This window comes from Melospiza melodia, chromosome 1 (assembly GCF_035770615.1).
Source record: "Melospiza melodia melodia isolate bMelMel2 chromosome 1, bMelMel2.pri, whole genome shotgun sequence".
Classification (NCBI taxonomy): domain Eukaryota; kingdom Metazoa; phylum Chordata; class Aves; order Passeriformes; family Passerellidae; genus Melospiza; species Melospiza melodia.
Genome location: NC_086194.1, coordinates 109,472,783 through 109,490,352, shown reverse-complemented (window position 1 = coordinate 109,490,352; position 17,570 = coordinate 109,472,783). Strand labels below are relative to the sequence as shown.

The following is a 17,570-nucleotide window of genomic DNA, read 5'->3' as shown; positions in this document are numbered from 1 at the left end:
CCTTGACTGTCCTTACGAAGGCGAGAATAAGGTTTTATAATCTTTAAGAGGACTACAGTATACCAGAACGAGCTCATACTTCTCCCCCCACCCGCTCCCCGTGCAGAAATCGCTGCTTCAGCGCTCCTCCCGCTGCCCTTCGCCCGGGGCAGGCGGGGTTTCCCGGCTTTTCCCAGGCCGGGCGGACCCGCCCCGGGCCCGCACTCAGCGCCCGCCGCCGCTCCGGGAGCCGCCGATTGGCGCGGCGGAGCCTCCGGGGCCGGGCACGGCGGGCTCCGTGACGCTCGTCCGGGGCGGTCCCGCCGCGCCTCCCGCCCCCGCGGTGCTCCCGGCCCCCGCCACCATGCATCGCTCACTCCGCGCCTGCCGCCGCCTCGGCCGCTCCGCCGGCCTCCTCCTGTCCTGCCCGCCGCCCCCGCTGCCTGCCGCCGGCCGCTGGATCCCGGCGCCGCCCCGCGCCGCCATGGTGAGCCCCGTGGGCAGGGGAGCGGGGACCGTGACCTCTAAGCGCCACCGCCGGCCGCCCTCGCTCCGCCCCGCCCCGCGGGCAGCGGGAGCGGGCGGTGACAGCGGGAACCGCGGCCGCCGGCTGCGTCCGGGCTGTAATCCCGCGTGCTGCTCCGTCGGGAGCGCGCCGGCACCGGGAAGACGAGTCCGCCATCCTCTGCCGGGCTTTTGCGGCCATTTCCCGCATCCTTCCTGCGGGCCGGCCCGGCCCGGCCCGGCTCGGCTCGGCTGGGCGGGCCGGGATGTGCAGCGCGCAGCTCTCCCTCTGCCGTGGCGCCGGCCCGGGGCAGAGTGAGGCCCTGAGCACGGCCCTGAGCCGCCGGGCAGCAAAGGTGTTGGTGCGGGACCCGCTCCGCAGAGCCGCGCTGTGCGGCGCTGCTTCCACGGGAGTTCTTGGCGCTTTCTTGGAGCTGTTAAGGTGCAGATAATAAAAAGCTGTATCCTCACAGGAATGGGAATATTCGTCATTAGAATAGTTTTGGGGCTGCCTGAAAACTAGGGGGCTTTCAGCTGAGAACTGCCCGGTGCTTCTAGCGAGCATCATCAGGAGATGTTCGTGTATAATCAGTTGATTGTCCCGCTCGGACGCGAGTGGGACTCGATTGTTGCAAGCGGTTCAGCATAGAAACAGAAACACTGTTTGGATACAGAACTTCAAGTCTCGGTTCTAACGCGCTGGATGTTGCATGGAAGCCTTAGTCTCTGGTGTATCTTTGTGAGTTCACTCCTTAAAACGAGTTAATGTGAACTGTGAGAAGAATTTCAGCAGAAGGTGCTGTGTTAAGGATTTTATCGATTCCTTAGTTTACTAAATGTACTAAATTACTAAATTAGTTAATTTATCTAGAACAGCAGTTTCCAATCTGTAATGTGGATGAAGTTGTAGAAAGTAGCATTTGATAAAAACAAGCTTTCCCGTGAGTGAAAAACCTTTGTGGTGGGTGACACTTAACTAAATAAGAAAACCCAGTGTCAGAGCAGAATATGTAACTCAAACCACTGACCTGTTGGATAGTTCCCTTTTTCTATTTTGCCATTTGGCATTATCTGAGAAAAACATTGTAAATCATGGCCTTCGTTCATTTGCTGAAAATCTGGCGTTTATAAGTCTGGTTTGCAATCTTACAAGAATGAGATGTATTTTGCTCTTTGCGGGTCAGAAATGTGACCAGTCCTGTGTGTGTTGTGAGTTTCTGGAGTTTAAATAACAGCACTGCTTAAAACATCCCTCAGTGGACTAGGAAGTCAAGCAGCTGTTGAATTCTTACAGGAAAAGTTCTGTATGTTTTTAGGTAAAAGAGGAACCACCAAAAAAATGTACTAACCAATATTTAAATTTAAAAAAACAGCCACCCAACAAACCCAAGACATCAGTTTTTGATGTTTGTAGAGATTTTCTCAGTAGCAAGAGTTGTTTTAAAACACATTGTGTATGTAGATACAACCAAATAGTCATGCTGTCCTGGTATGTTTATTGTCTTGCCTTTACTTGGAGCTAAATTGCACAAGATGTTGTAAATGGAATTGTCATAGTGGTCCTTCTGTAGCTGAACATTGTAAAAGGTTTGGGTTGTAAAGGGTAAATTTCAGAATTTGTGACTGAAATTATGTTACAAAAGAGAGATGATGCTTAAAAATGGAAATATTGTTCATCTGCTGAAGGGGAGCAGTAAAACATAAATTCCCCATGCTGATGGCCTCAAAGACTGCTTTTGACATGCTAAAATTGATGTTTCTTTGAATTGAAATACTTATGTGCAAAAGTTGCTGCATCCATAAATGAATGTAATTTTCCACAGGAAGCATTACTGCAGTGGTTCTGCTGTTTGAGTCTCGCTGGTGTGTTATGGTGCAATCAGTTCTGATCGGTGCCCCGCAGCAAGGCAAAAGTACAGTTCTGTTTGCCTAACTGTAAGCTTTGGACTGTGTTTGGGTTCTAGGGATTTTGGAGGGCTGACCACACCTTGTCAGGCCTTCTAAGGAAAAAAAAAAGTTTTATAAATGTGGTGAATAGTAATTGTGAGCAGAGCCTTGCTTGTAGCAAGGTTAGAAATTAGGTGAGCACAGGAGTTTGCTTTGGCTACTGGCAGAGTTTCCAAGTCTCCTTTTGGCTTCTTCTGAGGCCCAGGGATGATGGAGTCTGCCACTGATGCCCCATTTTACAGCTGGTCCATGGGTCAGGGGGTGACTTCAGAAACCTCTTTACACACAGGAGCTGGGACCTTCAGCTCATAAAACTGCTCAAGGAGTTGAATTCTGCCCAAGGAGCGAGGGAATCATGTTTGTTACAGTCACTGCTGCAGGCTGAGGGTAATGCTGCAGCTCAGTTCTTCAGTCTGCATTAAAAACATCACTTTGCTCTTTTGCCCAATAGCACCTGTTACAACAAGAATCAGCAAGTGACATTCTTCTTAAAGCACCTTGCCCTGTTCATTGAAATTTATGAGTGTGGAATTGGCTAGGAAAGTTGGTTTTGTCTTTTTTTTTTTAATAATGATTTCATTGTTGAAAGGTACTTGTACAAGGATGTACTGATCCTATTTATCTTTGTTTCATCATTGTTGACATTGGAATTATGTAAGTTTGAGGAATCAGTTGTGCAACTGCTAGCTTTTTTTGTCTAAAAGGTTACAGCGATTAAACTTTTTATGTTGTTTGAGGGTGAATACTTTGGGTTATTAAACCACTGATGATCTTGGGAGCTGGGTTTGGAGCTGAATGGCTTCTGCTTATCCAGCTCTGTGAAAGCTTTGCATTGTCTGCTTTTACAAGGTGTCCAAATGTCAAAAGCAGGGATTTTGAAGACAGTCAATGATCCCAACCGATGGAATACTAATGTGCTGACATGAAGACCCACAGATATCCCGATTAAACATTTTTGGTAGTGATATACTAAAGAAGCATTTACTGTGTTCTGTTTCTTGGTAGCATGTAAATGAATGCTAAGTGACTCAAGCAGGACAAAGAGGATTAAATAACATAGGAATTAGTTACTCTTCCACAGTAAGCTTTCTGTTCTTGAGGAGTCAGTGCCTGGGTGAGCATCAGCCAACACACAAGATGTGGGGAGCAGGATAGCCATGTGAGAGCTAACCCTTGTTTTGAGCTGGGCTGCAGTTTCCCCCAGTTCACAGGCACCACCTCGTCCAAAGTACTCTAAGTGAGCAGGGCTCGTGTCTCTGGTATGTCACTGATGATACCTGATGGCAGAGTGTCTCCATCTGGGAATGACAGTAGAGAGGCTGGGACATTTTCCTCTCTCTGCTGCAGCTTGCCATCCGTGGTGATGCAAACAAGAAGGTCAGAGGGTGTTCTGGCCAATACCCAGCTGTGCTTCTGTCCAAGAGCACTGAGAGAGTGTTCTCTAAAGTGTTCACTAAAGAAGGAGCAAGTAAAATGAGCAAAGAAGAGAGAGGAATAGTCTGACTTCAGAAGTGGACTCCTGAGGAAGAGTAAGAATTGTGTGAACATAGATGATGCTTTCCCCATTTTCTCACCCAAACTCTTTGTGTACTCAGCACTGCTAAGGTCACACCTTGAGTCCTGTGTCCAGTTCTGGGCCTCTCAATTCTGGAAGGACATTGAGGTGCTGGAGTGAGTCCAGAGAAGGGCAGTGAAGCTGGTGAAGGCTCTGAGCACGAGTCCTGTGAGGAGCAGCTGAGGGAGCTGGGGGTGTTTAACCTGGAGAAAAGGGGTCTTGGGGAGACCTTATCACTCTCTACAGCTCCTGAAAGGAGGCTGCAGCCAGATGGGGGTTGGCCTCTTCTCCCTCAATGACTGGAAATGGCCTCAGGCTGCACCCCAGGGAAGGTTCATGTTGGACATCAGGAAGAACTTGTTCACTGGAAGGATGATCAGACATTGGAGCAGGCTGCCCAGGAAGTGGTGGAATCACTGTCCCTGGAATTGTTCATTAAATAAGTGGATATGGCTCTTAGTGCTGTGGTTTGGTTGACATGGGGATGTTTGGTCAGAGATTGGACTTAATGATCTAGGGGGACTTTTCCCACCTTAATGATTCTATGATTTTCACATCAGGGAGTTTCCTGAGTCTGTGGGATAACCCAGTTTAGATCTTTCTTCTGAGGGTTTGTCTCATCTTCCCTGAAGTCTGGTGGACTTCTTGCATCCTCAGCATCAGCTGGCAAGGAGTTGTCTCAGTCTGTGACTTGTGTGAAGGGCTGCTCCCTTTCCCTTGCCTTGAACCTGACTCCTACAAGCACGTTAGGGCTTGAACCTGACTCCTAGAAGCATGTTAGGGCTCCTGTATTTTGTATTGGAAGAGACCGTGAGCAGTTAATACTGGTTATACCTCAGTTTCCTTCAGTCCCCAGGTTATCTTTTTTTCTGAACAAAAAAGTCACTTGTCTTAAGAAAGCTGTTCCCTACCTTTTGTCAACTTTATTGCCTTTGAACTGTTTCCAGTAATACATATTTTGGGGATGAAAGAATGAAATCTGCACAAAGACCTCAGACTGGCAATGAATCATGGTGGCACAGCAGTGTTTCTCTTTGTATCCTCTGCTTTTCTTGATAGTTCCTGGCATTTGATTTTCTTCTTTCACTGCACTGGAAGACTGACTTGACTTTATTGATAAGAGGTTTGTTTCCCAAAGACTCAGCCCTGAGTCATGTCAGTCACCCCTGGTTATGTCAGGGACCCAGCATTGTAAATGTATATTCCCTGCCTACAGGGCTGAGATTGTTTTACTCTATCCATGATAAAGAAATAAATAAAGACTTCTCCCCCTTCCTGAGGACTCTGAAAGAAGGTAACTTCCTCTCCTGGGAAAGGATTAATACCTTTCTCACAGAAAATTGGGACTTTTTAAACCAAGGTGTGGAAAGAGGAAGAGTAAACTGTTCTCACTTCTTGTCAGTTCCATAATCTTTGTAGAGCTGCATATGAATGTGATTACATCATCACAAATTATTGGGCTGTTCTACAAAAAGTAATAAATTACTGTCAGGTAAAATGAATTTAGCCGTGCCTGTGTTAGATAATAACAGATGCTAGGTGGATACATGACATAGAAATGTTACCATACATAAATATTACATAAAATAACACTTAGGCATAGTATATCTACTATACCTATAGATGTAGTAGATATATATCAGGAGGGGTGATAATATAGAGTTCTTGAAAGACTGTTGAAGGGAAGAGAAGGGGAGGAGGAAGAAGGAAAAAGAGAAGGGGGACAGTGAGAGAGTGAGCAAAAAGGAGGAGTGGTTTACTAAGAATAAGGGTATTAAGTTGAAAACAGAGCGATGAAAGAGAAGGCTTTAATTAAGTGTTGCATTAATCATTATGTTAAACTTACTTTTGCCTATACCTTCTACTCTTTACATATGTCAAAATGAATTTCTTATTTGTGTCCCTTTCACATTTAATCTTCCCATTGAGATTGGTTGAAGTCACAAGTTTAGCTAAAATTATTAGTTCTATAATTGTCATTGTCAATTGTATTTTACTGTTCGTTATTATGTCTCTATGAGCTCCTTTATGAGTTGTGGCAGTCCCTCTATAAGTTATCCCATAAGTATTAAGTAATTTAAGTTTAAGAATATTCTAGGGCCCTAACTTAAAGATTATTCCCTGTTTCAAAAAGAAATAAAAAAGGGGGAATTGTGGAGCGTCCCTGCCCCAGGAGGTAAGGATTCTACCCAGACAGACAGCATCGGGCGAGGGGCGTGATTTAAAGAAGATTTGAAGAAGATTTAAAGAAGATTTGAAGAAGATTTGAAGAAGGTTCTGCCCCTCCACCCTGTGCGGAGTGCCTCCACAAGCCCGGGGAAAGACGCTCCGCCCCATTTTGTCAAATGAGGAATGGCCCCAGAATGTTCTTCTGTTCCCGGACCCTCATTGGTTTCAATCCCCCTGCAATGTTCCCGCCTTGGCTTTTGCATTGGTTGTCTTCCCCGATCCACCCCTTTGGAGTCTCCTGCTCCTTTTACTATTGGACCCCGACCCTAAACTCCACCCATATAAAACCCTTGGCCGTATTCCCTCATTCTTGTCTTGGTCCCTGGCATAATGGAGGACCCTGGATTTTGGTAAACCAAGGCACATCCTGTTGCCTTCCTTTCCCTGCTGGCGGTCGGTGGCTGCCTGGGGTCTGAGCCTTGGGGCCCGGGCAGTTGTTGTGCCCCTCACTGCAGCAGGACGTGACAATGGTACATGGTTTGTACTTGTGAATTCTGCTGAGACAGCTGCTCAAACTAGGACAGTGTCAACTTTCCAGATGTAATTAGGGACACCTGTGACTAGCTGCATGTCTTGGCTTTGCAGTTTTTTCCATCTTCTTTCTCTTGACTACTTGCTTTCAAATAGGATATACTGATTGCCTGAGTTTTTTAAAATTTTTTTCCCCTTTTCTATAGTCTTCTCAAGAGGCTTTCAGGATAGAATATGATACCTTTGGTGAACTGAAGGTCCCAAGTGACAAATACTATGGTGCCCAAACCGTGAGATCTACAATGAACTTCAAGATTGGAGGTGTTTCAGAAAGGATGCCAGTAAGTAATTCAAATCTGTGTTCTCTTCTTTTCTAGAGTATGTTTTGTATGTGAAAGTGAATACCCTCTAAATACCTTCTTCTCAGGCTTTTGCTGGAAGTGTGAACAACTTTGAATTTTAGTTAAAGGTAGAAATTTTATAGCAATATATTATTGTGGTGGAAGTATTTCTTGTTGTGTTTAAATAAATTAAATCTTGAATAATTTTATGGTGTTGCTTTATTTTTTAATAACCAGGATGAATAGAAATCTGTCTTTCATCTTTACAAGGCTGAAAAAGCAAATGAAGTTATCTAGTTTGTTATTGAAGTAGTCTAGTATAGCACAAGTTGATATAAACTTAATTTGTCATGTGTAGCTGTGCATAGGCCATTAATGTGCACATGCTTTGTCATATACTGAATCTCCATGTACTGAAATTTGTCAGTTTTCCTTCAAAGGGCTGTTTTAGAAATGGAACCAGTTCAATTCGAATGCACATGACTTTTGACACACAGAGCATGCCTGGCCTTGCAGAAGGAGCTGTGTGCTGCCCTCGGGGCTGTTTGGGTCAGTGTTGCTGTTGGTGGGAACATAATCCCAGATGAGCTGATTGCTCTCTGGCTTGGCTGATGGATTGCTGCTGGGTTTAAGATCAGCAGCAGTTTGGTTTAGAACTAGACATGCACTATAAATTGATGACATATCCTTTGGGGGGACAGAAACCGTGTGTTTAAACTTACCCTTGTGTCTCAGGTCCAGGTCATAAGGGCTTTTGGCATCTTGAAGAGAGCAGCTGCTGAAGTAAATCAAGACTATGGTCTCGACCCCAAGATTGCTAAAGCCATTGTGCAGGCAGCAAATGAGGTAGGAATGAGCTGTTCAAAATGCTGCAACTGCCACTGTGTTTGTGTTGAGCTTTTCTCAGGAGGGTGGGGGATTGCATTGCTCAGATTGTTAGAGGAAAGCATTTCCTGTTAGTAAATCTTGTTCTCCAGAGATAATTTACTCAATATGATATGTTACTATTTTCTTTCTTGCATGTAAAGAAATGATAGAATGTTCAAATGCATGTTGATAAATGCCGCCCAAGTGCAGAATTGTGAGTGATAGTTATTTGAGGTGTGATAATAACAGGTGTTTTGCTTTGAATAAATCAAATCAAACAGATTTGTTTATCGAGAAGCATTTTTAACAGAGTTTTCTTGTCCTGACTAGCTTAAAAATATTTCAGTGGTGGCAGAAGCTGTATCCTTTTCCTAACAGCTGTATCACCTAAAGTCCGAACGCCCAGTAGCTTTGGGGAACTCCAGAATATATCCATGCTCTTCTGATTTTTAGGGTTCCTCTAGTTAAAGGGTAATTAGAAGATTAGAAGATTCCCCTAGTTAAAGGGGAATTAGAAGGGTGCATTAGAAGATTTGGTGGATTAAGGCTCCTTAGTTTAGATCCATAAATTCTGAAAGTTGTTTATGGCTTTCTTTATTGTATTCTAAAAACACCCTTGCTGAGATACACTTTTCCTCACCTCCAAAATAATTCTCTAACACGACTTAAATAAAAAGAGGAATCACGTTACTCTTGGAGGTGGGAACGTTGCTCCTGTATATGATGGGAAATACAGAAGATCCTTTCTTGAACATGACTCCAGGAGGACTGATGTATCCTGGTAATCTGACTGTCAAGCCTCAGAGTTGTGACTACAACTCCTTTGTGACAACAGCTCCTTTTTCTGAGGATAATATGTGTGGGGTGATACTTCTGAGCACAGATTTTGGTACTATGACAAACAATGTTTAGAAAACACTCTGAATGTGTCTTAAGATTCAACAGGCTCCAGAAAATATTGATCAAAAACGAGAATGCCTTACAAAAAGGAGGTGTTTGAGACTGACAGCCATCTGCTGGCTTCATTGATGCAGCAAGTAATGTCTGCAGGTGTAAGAGGTGTAAGAACTTCCCTGCATGAAATTTCTTTATTGAGAGATACCAGAGTCCAGTTACTGAGAGAGAAAATGTAACCAAAAGTACCTTTCAAAAATACTTTGTCTGTAGATCATGAAATCAAATTCTGTATATCTCTATATATTTCACAATTCAATCTTCAAAAAGCATAGCAAGTGTTTTTTTATCTTCTATTATCTGGTATTACATAAAAACATCTTAATTATTCTAGTGTAAATTCACTAATTGCTATATGTAAATGAAAAAAATATAACTGAGAGCATAATTTTAATCATGGCAATAAAATTTTCAAGTTTTGTTGGTTTTTTTATTCCAGTGGAACATTTTTTTCTGTTTTTTTTGATTATAGGTAGCTGAAGGAAAATTAAATGATCACTTCCCTTTGGTGGTGTGGCAGACTGGGTCTGGAACTCAAACCAATATGAATGTCAATGAAGTCATCAGCAACAGAGCTATTGAGATAATGGGAGGGACACTGGGAAGCAAAATGCCAGTGCATCCAAATGATCATGTTAACAAAAGCCAGGTTGTTAGACTTGTTTTATACTGCTTTTAGTTTCAAAAGTTTTGTGTCTTTAAATTGTGAATTTTGAGTTTTCTTGTATCCACTGTTTATGTTAAAAAATGTTTGATGGACGACGTTGATAACAATTTTCTGTTTTTTTTCAGTTCAAATGAACTTTAAGACGTTTTTCAGTGACAGTATGAGCTTTTCAGATTAAAAACTTCTAATTAATTCATGATAGTTAAATTCATGCATAATGTATTAGGCAGTGGTTGCCTTGTGAGAACCACTGCTACAGTCTTAAAGATGTTAAATATACGTCCAGTTTCTAAAAGTTGGATCATGGTAAGCATTTTTATTATGCTTCTCTCTTAAACGTCATCTACTTTGAAGGAAAGGTTAAGCCACTGACTTGGTTGTTTCCCTTCCTGATCCTTTGTGCTTACTCAGTATTCTGTGAATGATGGATTTAACATTATCAAAGCAACATGTGTGTTTTAAAGTCACCTACAACTCCTTCAAAATCATCTGTCCATTTGTTAGCCATCTCTCATTACTACTATAGTAGTTCTTTTTTTTTTGTCCCAAGGTTGTTATGAATAATGTATTAAATTTAACTTTCTGTGGGTGTATTCGTAAAAAGTTGATTTATCAAGAAGAAACTGACCTTGTGGAACGCCCCTAAGTTGCTTACTCTTAGTTTAGTTCCTAATAATTTATGAGATAACGAGAATAAAGCCACACATGTACCTCTTACAGCAGCAATGGTGAGAAGAGCTTGTAAATTAACATTCTTGATTTTTTTCCACAGAGTTCAAATGACACTTTCCCAACAGCAATGCATATTGCTGCTGCCCAGGAGGTTAATGAGGTCTTGTTACCTGGATTAAAGAAGCTACAGAATGCACTTGAAGGGAAATCCAAAGAGTTTTCCCAAATCATTAAAATAGGGCGCACTCATACACAAGATGCTGTTCCACTTACACTTGGGCAGGTAAAAAAAAATTTTAAATTATGCCTTTCTTTGGGAAATTTAAACTTAAGGATGCCTAAATTAAATTGATAGTTTAGGATAAAATATAGGAAAATGTCTGAATCTCAGCCTGAGTATTTTCAGTGTGTACTGGAGTTTGCTGAATATGCTGAACTGTAATATATGCATCATAATTTTTATTAATTTTTCCCCATATGTATTTTATTTCTAACAGTAATAAAATATAAATTATTTTTAAATTATGTTTCATTACCAGATGCACAGCATAGTTTTTCTGTTTCACTGACTTTGCAGGGAACAGGTAGTTGTTGTCTGTAATCTGTAAATTTATGTAAGTTATGTTTTGCCAATACACAAAACTACTACATATTGTGAATGAAAATTTTCAATGCATAAACTTCTGTGTATAAATATGCATATATATATACAAAAGATGGCAAATGATATAATTTTGTCAAGAATGGCTTATATTACAGTAATTTAGTAATTAATTAAACTGAATCAATAGAACAGCAGTAGAATTTATGGACTTTTTCCAAGAATGCACAGGTGGGGTTTTTCCTAACTAAAATTAAGTGATCAAAGCCCAAGATCCATTTCTCTATTTGTTCTTTGAGAACATTAATGTAATGTTGGAGCTGATTTACTATGGAATCAGATCCTGCTAAGTACGCAACTAAGATAAAAAGTGAGAGAAGGATGCATTATGTATAATTGTGTATATTATGTCTTTCTATATTAAGATTGGTTTAATGTATAATTTTTTGGTGCATGGGACCAGTCCTTTAATAGGTGCATACTTTCCCTCTTAATGAAAACATGCTTAGGTTTAGCATTTGGGTGAAGCTCAATGCTTTCAGGTTTTTAAAGGAATTAGTCAAATCACGTTAAAAATCTAAATAATCTGGATGCTTATTCTTGCTTGTTGCCTTTGTTCCTTAAACTTGTCCTCCTTTCTTTCAAAGGAGTTTAGTGGCTATGTGCAGCAAATCAAGTACGGCGTGGCCAGGATTGAATCCAGCATGCCAAGGGTGTACCAGCTGGCAGCTGGCGGCACTGCAGTCGGCACGGGCTTGAACACAAGGGTTGGCTTTGCTGAGAAAGTTGCTGCTAAAGTGGCTGAACTGACGGGTGAGAAACAATATGTGGGAGTGAGGTATCAGTAAAGCAGTGTGTGTGATATGCAGTCAGATTCAAGCTAAATCTGCCCAGTTTCATACTTCTCATAAGCTTAAACTCTATTTATATTTTAATGTGAAGCTTTTGTTAATGCCATGTGTTACATGCCTTCTACTTTGTGCTTTTTGTGTAATTTTTTTAAAGTGTACTCAGTGCATTGAAAGTGACTGAAGTGATGGTGTTTATGCAAGCAAGGCTCTCTGGATATGGATACAGTTTCAGACTTCTATTATTAGCCCAACTATAATGCTTCTGTCTTGATCTTTGCTCCTCTGGCTCTCTTAATTTACAGCAACTTGGTGCAAAAGAAGGAAAAAAATGCTTCCAAAGCCACTCTGTTTTTTTCATATGAAAGAGTAAAAGTTAACTGATTTTTTTTTTAATTGTGTCTTTATAGATCTTACAACTTAATTTACCATGCACTTGAGATTTTTGATCTCTAAACCAGATCTTTTGTGTTACAGTATCAGTTTTCAAAATGCCCCCCCCTACAAATGTGTACATCTGTCATTTACATTTGCTGTAAAATCTGAAGTTGCTTAGTGACAGTATTTTTGATTTAATGGGTTTATTATTCACTGTGTTCCAGAGGGTCAAGACTGTCTTGTACCCTGAAAGAGAAGTAACTAGCTGTAAACAACAGCTGTCAGGAGCAGTACAGGGCATGTTTTGGTGGTGTTAGGAAGCTCTCCCATGTCAGTGGGTGTTTTGGATCCTGTATGGGCAAATTGTATGAGTAGGGCAGACTCCTGAAGTTCCTTATGCTCTTATAGAGGGTGGCTATTGGCAAAAACAAAAGGAGGAGTTTGGATAGACCTCTCTAACTAACAGAAGGCAGCTGTGCAGTTCACAAGTCCATGCAATCTGGGTGGGATTCGGTGTTTGGCAGGAAGTGCAAAACACTGGAAGTTACAGGAATCATGCTGCTCTCCTTTGAACTGGTGCTGAAAGCTCAGATCAGTCGTTCTGGGGGACAGAAATCCAGCCCACAGTCAGTCCTTAGTGATGTCTGTAATTTTTTACAGTCTCATTCTGCTGGGACTGCCCCTTCAGGGCAAAGTCCTGAAGGAATGTTTTTCATCATGGAACCTAGGCTTACATCTCAGGCATTTAATTAACATAAACAGATCTGTTCTTCCATTGCTGTACTCCTGTGCTCTTGCTGTTGCCAGGCATCCTCCCAAGTCTGATCCAGCTTTCCCATGTTCTGGCTGGTTTATTGTTCCCTCCATTGTGATTACTTCTTACTTATCCTAGTGCCTTCACTATGCTGCAGAAACATCTATTTTTATTGCTGAAAGCATCACAGTAATTAACAATCTAAAGTGTCTAACTTGATTTAATGCAAGAAATGCCTAAGTTGGGGTAACTTTCGAAAGGTTATTGACATCCACAAAGCACTGTGGTGCAGAAGCAGTGCTTAGAATGCAACACACTATGAAGGGTTGAAATTTGTACCTTTGTTGTAGGTGGATGCTCAAATTTTATACTCTTCTGTATTTTAATGACTTTCATTATGTCTTTTTGTATTTAATTTACTTTAAGAAATATGTTTATGAAGAAAGCTCTAGTGGAAAGAGATGATCTTACAGGGTTGTTAATTTTTAATTTTTTATTAAGCCAGTTACGTGTTTGATTGTCTGGTTTATGTCTGCAAGGAAGTGCTTCACTGGTTTAATGTTTACACCCTCTGTGTCCCTGTAGGTTTGCCTTTTGTCACTGCTCCCAATAAGTTTGAAGCTCTTGCAGCTCACGATGCCCTGGTGGAGCTCAGTGGAGCCATGAACACAGTGGCGTGCAGTCTGATGAAAATTGCCAATGACATTCGCTTCCTGGGCTCGGGGCCACGCTCTGGGCTGGGGGAGCTCATCCTGCCTGAAAATGAGCCAGGGAGCAGCATCATGCCAGGTACAGAGAATACATGCAGAGAAAAAGGACATGTTCCTTTTTTCTTTTTTTTTTTTTTTTAGACCACTGTCTTTTAACAGATGTTTACCAAACACTCTCACAAATGTCAGTCAGTCTGTGATTCTCTCAGGTTTTATCTACTGCCCTATTTTACCAAAACCCCTGTTCATAAAAATGCTTGCACAGCTGTGTGCTGGCAAGTGTATGGGGGAGTGTAGTATCTGTAAGAATATGGCTTTATTAACACAAGCGTACTTCCCAGAGCTTTCTTTTAGAATTGCAAGATCTCTACAATTTTTAGGTAAAGGCTTTTCTGAAATAATCTTTAATCTGTGAATTGTAGCAATACTGTCGTGTAACTTGACTTTGGTCTCTACTTCCTGGTATAATTAGTGTTATGCACTTGTATTTTCCCTTCTGCAATGATCTCATTGTATGGGAGGATAAGGAAGAAAGGAATAATAATAGTAATCATTCCTCTCCTAAAAAAGTATGTACATGTGATTATTGTATATCTGTACATATGAATATTGTATATCCAAAACTATTCTAAGTTGTTCCTCCTTTACATCATAAACTATAAAAGAAATAGGTCATGAACATACCTGTCTCCAAAAAGGCAGACAGTGAATGTTCTTACTAGGATTGTGTCTAAAAATTAAATGATAAAACCATAAAACAAATTTGCTTGGAGACCACTCTAACTTGGTGTGTTTGGTTTGGCAGGGGATTGATTTTTGGGTTTTTCTGTTTTGCCTTTTTTTCTGACAGAGTGTACTAACTTTGTCACAAAGTAATTCTAACACATCAGTAATACTTTCCTTGAGCTGAGTAGGATTTGGTAGGGGTCTCCCAGAAATGCCAACTTGCACATGTAAAGACTGGTGATAATCTCTTGACTGTTAAGAACTGTGGTAATGAACAGCTCTTCAGCTCATGCACATTGAGCTGTTGAGCTCATCCTCAAGCTGTCAGTGTCTTGGGAGACTGCTGAAGCAGCCATAGCTGTTTTACAACTCCTTGCTGAAAATACTGGAATAGTACATTCAATTTAATATTATTTGTGGAAATAACTTTATTTTCTGTGGTGCACAGATACAGAGGAGTAAGACAAGTTACCTTTTACAAAACATTTTCTATTGAATGTGATTCAGTAAAAGGCTGCTGGCCTTGTTGATTGGTTGGCTTTTCCCCATCCTTCTCCTTTGGTAACCTTTTTCTCTCCCTTTCACAACCAGGAAAAGTGAACCCTACGCAGTGTGAGGCTGTGACTATGGTGGCAGCCCAGGTTATGGGAAATCATGTTGCTGTTACTGTAGGAGGAAGCAATGGACACTTTGAACTGAATGTCTTTAAGCCCATGATGGTAAGTTCATAAAGTTTTACATATCTAGGAGTTTTTAAGTAACTGTTTGTACAGTCAGATAGCTTACAGACAGAAAAAGCCCTCAGTGAACACTGCCAAGGTTGGGGCATCCGCAGCATCCCTCAGATACTGTTCCAGTGTCTTACTACCCTCATAGTAAAGAATTTCTTCCTGATACTGAGCCTAATTACCCCTCTTCCAGTCTATATCCACTGCTCCTTGTCCTATCACTACAGGTCCTGACAAAGAGTCCCTCTCTGCCTTCCCTGTGGGCCTCCTTCAGATACTGGAAGGAAAAAAACCTGTTAAATAAATTGAAATTGCAGGGAGGGTACTGGTTATGAGCAAAGGTGCCAGAATGTGCAACTAGCAGTATCTGAATTAAATAATTGGTATTTCTTTCTTTGTCTTGTTAGATTAAAAATGTTTTAAACTCTGCAAGACTTCTAGGAGATGTGTGTGTTTCTTTCACTGACAACTGTGTAGTTGGAATCCAAGCCAATACGGATAGGATCAACAAACTGATGAATGAATCTCTGATGTTGGTAACAGCACTGAACCCACATATAGGTAGGTTTAAGGCTCAAAAACTTCCCAGAACATACCAAAATATTTTGTGGTAACAGTATTTTGTACACTTCATTTGTGTTGTCACAATGTTTGTAAGGCCAAGTCAGGTCAAAAGTTAACTTACTTGAGCATCACCAGTTGATGTTGTAAAAGCTGTGTTCTCCTTGCAGTGGCCAGGCCAGGGTGTTAGAAAAATAACTGATCAGAGTCCAAAGGAGACTGGGAGAATTTATGTCCCTGTTTTCCTAAATTATCATTATTAGAGGTTGAGTGAAAGATTACAATAGGAGGTTTTATTAAATGAGAAGTTCCCGTATATCTTTGATCTAAATTAATGAAGACAAGAGTAACAAATCTACTTTCAGTTCAAGTAAGGAGTAAACATTTTGTGTGCATTTCCTGCAAATTGAGTTAAGCAGTAATAGTAATGCCTAGTAAATAATTTTCCAAAGACTGTGTCCCACTTTTCTCTCACCTCTGATGAATCATCTAAAATTGCAAATGGATAATTTGTTGGTTTTGTTTTGTAACAGGATATGATAAAGCAGCCAAGATCGCCAAAACAGCGCACAAAGAAGGGACAACGTTAAAAGAAGCTGCTATAAAGCTGGGATTCCTTACATCAGAGCAGTTTGATCAGTGGGTGAAGCCTAAAGACATGTTAGGTCCTCAGTAACTTCTGTTAAAAAAAAAAAAAAGTGTTCTTAATATAGAAAAATAAATAAATATGATATAATATAATCCATTAGTTGGAAAAATCCTCTGAGATGACTGAGCCCAACCTATGACTGAGCGCCAGTGTGTCAGCTAGATGATGGCACTGAGTGCCACATCCTGTCTTCCCTTAAACACCTCCATGGACAGTGACTGAACTGATAATGCCTCAAGAGGCTCACCTGGAACAGAGGCTAGACAGAATTAAGAAGGAATGAAGTAGCTATTTATTAAAAGGCCTTCAAAGGATACACTTTGGGCTGTACAAGAGCCTGGCCACGGCTCTGCCCAAGATGGACCCAAGTTGGACACACGAAGGGCAACCAATCATGAGTTTTCACAGTTTTATAAGTTTTGGTCCATTTACACATTGGGGTCAGTTGTCCAATTACACCTTCAGGTTATGATGTCCTGTCCTCCCAAATTGCTCTCCTCATCTCTGTTTTTACTTTTTGGGGCTGAAGCTGCAACAGTGTCCAACAGTGTCCTTGGATCTTGCCGGAAAAGGATTGTTTTGTTGAACTAAAATGAAGAGAACTCTGAACTTCATATAAAGTGTTACTGAGTTACACACTTAAGGCAGTACAGCATCTGAAAAATACAAAAGCTAAAACAAGCCATCTCTACTACCTCCCTGGATGGTCCATTCCCATATCTAAGCATCCTTTCTGTGAAGAAATCATTGTAATGTCCAGCCTAAACCTCCCCTGGTGCACCTTAAGACTGTGCCCTTTTGTCCTGTCACCTCTTACCTGGGAGAAGAGCCCAACTCCCACCTGGCTAAACCCCACTTTCACGTGGTTGTAGAGAGTGATTAAAGGTCTCTCCTGAGCCTCGTTTTTGCCAGGCTCAGCACCCCTAGCTCCCTCAGCGGCTCATGGCACCTGTGCTGCAGACCCTTCATCGGCTTTGTTGCCTTTCTGTGGGCTTGCTCCAGCACCTCCATGTCCGTCCTGAATTGAGCACCCCAGAACTGGACATGGCACTCCAGCTGTGGCCTCAGCAGGGCCGAGTCCATGGGAGACAATCCCTGCCCTTACCCTGCTGGCCCCACTATTCCCGATTCATAGCGCGGTGTTGGTACACTTTGTATGTTTTCCTGCCATTTTTGACAGATCAGCTGACCTGATGATGAACCTTATGGGGGTGATCCTACATTGCCAGCAGGCGGTGCAGGCCCAGCGGCTGCCTACGGGCTGTGCTGAGGGAGGACAGCGTGTCCGTGAGCGGGGCTGCTGCGGCTCCGTGCGGCTCCGTGCGGCCCAGGGCCGCTGAAGCTCGGCGCCAGCCAGCGTGGTCGGCAGCTCGGCGGGACGGGCAGCTCAGCGAGGTTGGCAGCTCGGCGGGGCCGGCAACTCGGCTGC

General features: G+C 42.0%; 1 protein-coding gene and 1 long non-coding RNA gene across 2 annotated transcripts; one reads left to right on the top strand and one right to left on the bottom strand.

Annotated features, from left to right (window-relative positions):
• The first annotated feature begins 343 nt into the window (after positions 1 to 343).
• On the top strand, positions 344 to 16,233 carry FH (fumarate hydratase). Its single transcript, XM_063164154.1, has 10 exons — positions 344 to 466; positions 6,892 to 7,026; positions 7,762 to 7,872; positions 9,320 to 9,496; positions 10,287 to 10,469; positions 11,435 to 11,600; positions 13,353 to 13,556; positions 14,795 to 14,922; positions 15,339 to 15,492; positions 16,026 to 16,233. The coding sequence occupies exons 1-10, from the start codon at positions 344 to 346 to the stop codon at positions 16,166 to 16,168; spliced, it is 1,524 nt and encodes a 507-aa protein (XP_063020224.1). The 3' UTR covers positions 16,169 to 16,233.
• Positions 16,234 to 16,410: 177 nt separating this feature from the next.
• LOC134422220 (uncharacterized) lies at positions 16,411 to 17,564 on the bottom strand. The gene is made up of 2 exons (XR_010028753.1): positions 17,332 to 17,564; positions 16,411 to 16,728 (listed from the first exon to the last, which is right to left on the bottom strand). It is a non-coding gene; the product is annotated as an uncharacterized LOC134422220 (long non-coding RNA).
• Between the last annotated feature and the right edge of the window lie 6 nt (positions 17,565 to 17,570).

Bases quoted from the DNA above. Each gene is read 5' to 3' on its own strand.
- FH (XM_063164154.1), top strand. From the start codon at position 344: ATGCATCGCTCACTCCGCGCCTGCCGCCGCCTCGGCCGCTCCGCCGGC. The intron at 7,027-7,761 runs GTAAGTAATTCA...CTTGTGTCTCAG, and splicing joins GTGTTTCAGAAAGGATGCCA to GTCCAGGTCATAAGGGCTTT. The intron at 15,493-16,025 runs GTAGGTTTAAGG...GTTTTGTAACAG, and splicing joins AGCACTGAACCCACATATAG to GATATGATAAAGCAGCCAAG.